Source organism: Eupeodes corollae, chromosome 3 (assembly GCF_945859685.1).
Source record: "Eupeodes corollae chromosome 3, idEupCoro1.1, whole genome shotgun sequence".
NCBI classification, from domain to species: Eukaryota; Metazoa; Arthropoda; class Insecta; order Diptera; family Syrphidae; genus Eupeodes; species Eupeodes corollae.
Window position 1 is genome coordinate 56872525 of NC_079149.1, and position 6000 is coordinate 56878524.

At 29.3% G+C, this 6000-nt stretch overlaps 1 protein-coding gene across 1 annotated transcript in view; it reads right to left on the reverse strand.

Moving 5' to 3' along the window:
• Positions 1 to 2957, reverse strand: part of LOC129949514 (uncharacterized) — a 348729-nt gene extending 345772 nt beyond the window's left edge. The window contains exon 1 of the mRNA XM_056061029.1: positions 1692 to 2957. Coding sequence (XP_055917004.1) covers positions 1692 to 1760 — 69 coding nt within the window. The 5' untranslated portion in view covers positions 1761 to 2957. The remainder of the gene's footprint in view (positions 1 to 1691) is intronic.
• Between the last annotated feature and the right edge of the window lie 3043 nt (positions 2958 to 6000).

The window sequence follows — 6000 nt, forward strand, 5'->3', positions numbered from 1 at the left end:
AAATGTACTGGTTAATAGGAAAGAACTCTGACCTATCTATCCAGAACAAACTAATGTTATATAAGCAAGTATTGAAACCCGTTTGGACATATGGCATCCAACTATGGGGCTGTACAAAGAAAACAAATGCTGAACCCATCCAAAAATTCCAAAGCAAGGTCCTTCGTGGAACAATAAATGCCCCTTGGTATATAAGAAATAGCGATCTATATCGTGACCTTCAAATTGAAATGGTTACAGAAGTGGTTAAGAAACACGCTGTATCACACAATCAGCGACTGCAAAGTCATACTAACTCTGAAATGGAGACCGTATTAAATGTACGAAACAATGTTCGGAGATTAAGAAGAACCAAGCCTTATGAACTGATGGGCTAAAAGCTACGGGAAATTGTTATAACCTTAAACTTCGCCCAATGCGATTTAAAAATTAAGAAATAAAAATCATTTGTCGATCTTTCATAGATTGGTCCTGATTCACCGGTGGTTTTAGTGCGGTAAGAGTCCCACACTACTCGGTACCGATTCTTACCGAGTGTCTTTTGAAGATTTCCATCGGATAAAAAAAAAAAATGTGTAATTAACAAGGATCTCAGGAAGAGATTTAACTTTCCTTAACTATTATTTATATTTGAAAAGCTTTTCTATCAAAGTTCCCTTCAGTTTCAAAATATTTCCTATTTAAAACTGAACAAATTTTAAAAGTTCGTTTTAAATTTAAGACTTTTCAGAAATATGAATTTTGAATATGATAAACTCAAAATCTTTCCTTTATAGAAAATAGTTAATCACGAAATTTAATATGATTTAAGAACGAAAAATATATTTTTTTGGATAATATTTTCGGCATATTTTTAGACTTTTTTCATACTTTTTGAATTCCACAAAAAAAAAACGCCAATATAAATAATTTACGTTTTCTTTTTCTAAAAATCCTTTAACATGCTAACATATAATTATTAAACAAATTGTGTTTCCTAAAAATTTAAAAATATGCTTCAAAATATATTTCTTTAATTTGTCACACAGAAATTAACCTCTACACACTGAGAAATAATATTTATTTTATTCTATTTGTCAAATTAGAATAAATTCGTATTAAATTTGAGCTACATAAGTTTCTTCTAATGTAAGCCAACATTCAATTCTTAGTCCTGTATGGAGGCTTTTTAAAGCATATTCGTACCCTAAGTATAAAAATCCTTTTTTTTTTAAATGAAATTGCTTCCCTGAACTCGAAAAACCTTCAAACAGGATAATTTAAATTTCTAGTTGAAATAGCAAATAGTTAAGTAGCCTTTAACTTCGCATCTTGTGATCTGACCGCCTTGACAAACAAAAAAACTATCAAACAGAAAGTGTTCACTGAGGCGTATACGTAATTTTTGGTACACATTTTTTGTGTGCCATTTAAAAAAAAATATTGTTATAAATAGTATGAGAATAAAATGTTGTTAAAATGTGAAGGAATCTTGTTAGATGTGAGAATATTAAGACTAGAAAGGTAACCACAAGTCATTATAAAAAATGTTTGTATACTGAAATCTATTTCATAAGTGCTAAAGAATGTTTCCATTCAGTGTTTTTTAATTGATCACAATTAATTAAATGCACTGACAAACTATAAAACTTTTTACTAGGTTATTTTTTTTTGTCAGTGTACAATAAAACATAGAATTTTCTAAAACTCACCAGAAAATTTGTTATCATTGCAAAGGACTTGTGCGAATCGCAAAGTTTTAGAACTCCTGCTGCCGCCATCTCGTTCTTTGTATAGAGAGATTGTTTATAGTACGAATATGTTGTTCCTTGAAGCAGTTAAACTCGCAGCACCGGAAATTCACAAATTGTATATCCTCTTTTATTTGGATTTTCGGTATAGGTAGATATGTGTGTTTTTGTAACTCTGATGTATTGTATATGTTATGTTGTAGTTTTAAAACAAGGAGAGAAATCTGTGAGGAATAAGAACATGCACCAGATGGAAGCGATTTTTCAATTGGTTATTCGGCAAAGGGAAAATATATCCTCACAAGAGTATTTAACACAACGTACGCTCAATAAATCCAGACAAATGCAGTTGCTTCCTATTTTATGTTTTGTTTTTGTTGTTGTTTCTTTGTTATTATTTGTTTTTATTTTTGTTTAAAAACAATTTTTGAGAAAATGCAATGTGAAAATTTATATCCTCAATTTCCGGTAGATGAAAAATATAAAAAAACGACACTTCTGAGCATCTGCCAAAAACAAGTAAAAGTAAACTTTTGTGTGCCGATTTTTGTTCTTTTTTAACGCTTTGTTTTTATTTTATATGGGAACTTCAGATTTTTTGAAAATTGTATCCCAATGTTACTAAGTGGAGTGCAATGATAATGATATAGCTACATATATACGGATGATGTTTTTTATTCAATTTTTTATATGTTTCCTATAGAAACCGGAAAGTTTTTGTTTCATAGATAGGTGAACGCAGTTCTACATGAAATCTTTTTAAAGTGTTGCTGGTCGCTTTTATTTAAAGTTCCGTTTTTTGTTAAATTTAATTTTTTTTTGTATTTTTATATTTTCGAGTGATATATTATTAAATTATTGCAGTACTCTATACGTTTGTGATCACTTAAATATGGAACTTTTAAAATTGCCAATTATCTGCACAGATAATATTTTGTCTTAATTAAATGACAACAAAAAAGACTAAATTAAAAATAAAATGGTTATTTTTTAAAAGCGGAACTTAAGAACACGAGTCGTGAGAACTTTTTGAATTTTAACTCAATTGGTATCACACAATGCACTGTTGCAATCCAACGGAAAATTGTTACTTTAAACTTAATACACCTGATGGACATAGGCAAAGTGAAGATATAATTTGTATGAATATACAAACGAAAAGAAGAATCAAGGTGTGTAATCTTGAAGCTTTAACGTACTCGTAATTAATTTGATGAATTATTTATCTTCACGGATAATTGTAACTGAAACAATTACATGGTTCTTCTGGCTATTTATATGTGGTTTTCCCTGAGTTCTGGTGAGATATGGTTGCAGTTATGGAAATTTGATTGCTAGATGGAAAGCATTTAGTTATCAGTTTAACATAATGGCAAATGATTTGAGGAAGATAAGGGCAGTGTTTTTATTTCTGATTTTTGATACACATACTGGCAGAATACAGGAGTTTGAAGTTACTAGAAATAAACCTTTCTGTTTAGTGAAAAAGTTAGACTTAAATTTAATTGTAAAAATGGGTTACTGGATTCTATCTGCGTGCTGGATTACAGGCTTAACTGTTGGATTTTTTGTTTGGCGTTTAAACAGTTTACTATTTACGAATCTTTACCTTACATGTCTCGATAATTTTTCCTCTACTATTTATAATATTAAAGTGATTTCTTATTACGTGTTTTCCTATTATTTTAAAAAACATAGATAGGCTTTCGTTAGTTTGATTTACAACAATTGGAGCCGTCCAATGTCTTATAGACAAAAATTTGCTTCAATAAATTGATTACTATATGATACTAATCGATCCATTATTTTGGTAAAATCGTAGAAACAATATTTAAAAAAAAAACACTACTAAAAGTTTGTACAAATTGATCTTCGACTTGTATCTATTGGCAAACATGAAAGATATTGCCTTTTAATCAATTTCATCTTTAAAAAAAACCTTTTATATAAATCCAATACTCATTTTATTCATAAAATTTTAAAATAAATACTACAAGAAATTAATAATAATACATTTTTTATTCTCGATATCTCGTGAAAAACGAAGATATATCAAATAAAAACTCTTTGCAAAATTAGTAAAAATTTCTTTGCGACTTAAGTTGGCAATACATCGTATAAATATTAGAATCAGACTTATTAACTTCCCATAGGAAGTTATTGTAATGGGTCCGATTTGCCAAATTGAAAATTTTGACATTTCTCGACGTTTCAAGGTCCCTAGAGTCGAAATAAAACATTTTAAGAAAGACGCGACGTTTTTTCGTCGTCCATAGCTCAAGAACTAGAAGAGATATCCATTTCAAATATATTTTGATATACAGATAATAAGACTGAAAGATGCTCTCAAAAAAATTGGGTGGGTGGTTTTCTTACCATAGCAGTTTAAAAAAAGGTGAACATTTTGGTTAACCCTAAATATCTTACGAACCAAAAAAGTTAGAGACTTGAATTAAATTGTATATAATATATTGTAACGTGATTTCAAAGAAGTATATTTTTTGAAAAAAATCTCTTTTTTTTTTTAAATCAAAAAAACTGAAAAAAAATTGTCACCTTCACAATTTTACAACTAAAATATGAGTTCATCTCCAAAACAATTTTGTGCAACGAAGAATAATGTTTTTGACATCTGATAACATTTTGAGAAAAATCGAATTGACAGTTTTTTTTATAAAAAATAAAAATCTAAAAAAAAAATTACTCAAAGTTGTTAAAAATTGAATATTGATTAAAATATCTTTTCAAAAACTTGAAATTTAGGCTTCAAACTTATTTTATCTTATAAGAAATATTGTTTTTAACATTCTGAAAAATGTTGAGAAAAATCAAATTGACAGTTTCTTTACCAAAAAAATAAAAAAACTACAAAAAAAATGTATAAAAGTTGGTAAAAATTGATTTTCGATTTAAATGTCTTTTCAAAACTTTAAGATATTGGCTTTAATTTACTTTTATCATTTAAAAAATATTGTTGCCAAAATTCAGTTAAATTTTGAAAAAAAAATCGAATTAACATTTTTTTTTACAAAAAACTTAAAACAAAAATTGAAAACCGAAAAAAAATTTTAAAAAATTGGTAAAAGAAGATCTTCAACTCAAATATCTTTTCAAAAATATAAAATATTTTCTTCAAACTAATTTAATCTTAAAAGAAATATTGTTTTCAACATCCGATAAAATTTTGAAAAAAATCGAATTGACAGTTTTTATAGAAAAAATTAAAAACCTAAAAAAATTCAACAAAAGTTGGTAAAAATTTACTTTCGACTCAAATAGCTTTTCAAAAATTAGAAATATTGGCTTCAAACATATTTTATTTCACAGAAAATATTGTTTTCGATATTCAGTAATTTTTATATAAGAAACCAACAGTCCGTTTTTTTCATAAAAAATAAAATCTACAAAAAATAGTAAGCAAATTTGGTAAAAATTGATACGAGTACATATAGACAAACTTTTAAGCAAGACAAATCGACAGACGGGATGGGAAGTTATCAGTGTGGGTCGCATCCGAGCCCCTTTTTTATCAAATGTTTGATATTGTTGCTACCTTTTATCAATTTTTTTAGAAAAACAAATAGAAACTGTTACGAAATGGTATTCGAGAGAGCGTGGGCTTCAACCAACATGTGTCTCCAGGCAGCTTGCTCCCAAGCTAGCTGTCTCTAGTTTCGCATGACAACTTGGTTGAGGTCTACTCCCAACTGCGTACCTCAACTGAGTCGCGGTCTTCCACTACTGCGCCGTCTTTCGGGATTGAATTCGAAGAACTTTCTGGCTGGACCGTTGATGTCCATTCGCTCTACATGACTTAGCTGTCTTATGCGTCCAGGATACCAAGTGTCAGTACCATAAATGAAAACCGTGATGATGAGTGTCTTACTTTAGATGCTAGAGAGAGGACTTTTAGTGGTGACTATGTAAAAAAAGCCCTTAACTAGCTCAAATTAATAGCTATGCCATGACGTCGTCGTTCAATGTCCTTTTTTGACGAAGGTACATACATGGTCATGCCCTCATCGACCACTACAAAACCGCTTCAGTCGCAATGCTCAAAAACGTTACACTGACATTATGCTTTGAAATATGTAAATATCATCGACGGACCTTTGGTAGATGGTGCCTCTAGTATTGACTGTTGAAATTTGTTCATTTCTTTCAAGATTAATGTTGAAAATGTCTTGTCTAAAACCTTTTTTGACATCAAATGCTTCGGTGAGATCTTTTCCGACCTTGATAGGGTAGCGTGTATTCTCCGTCGACATTC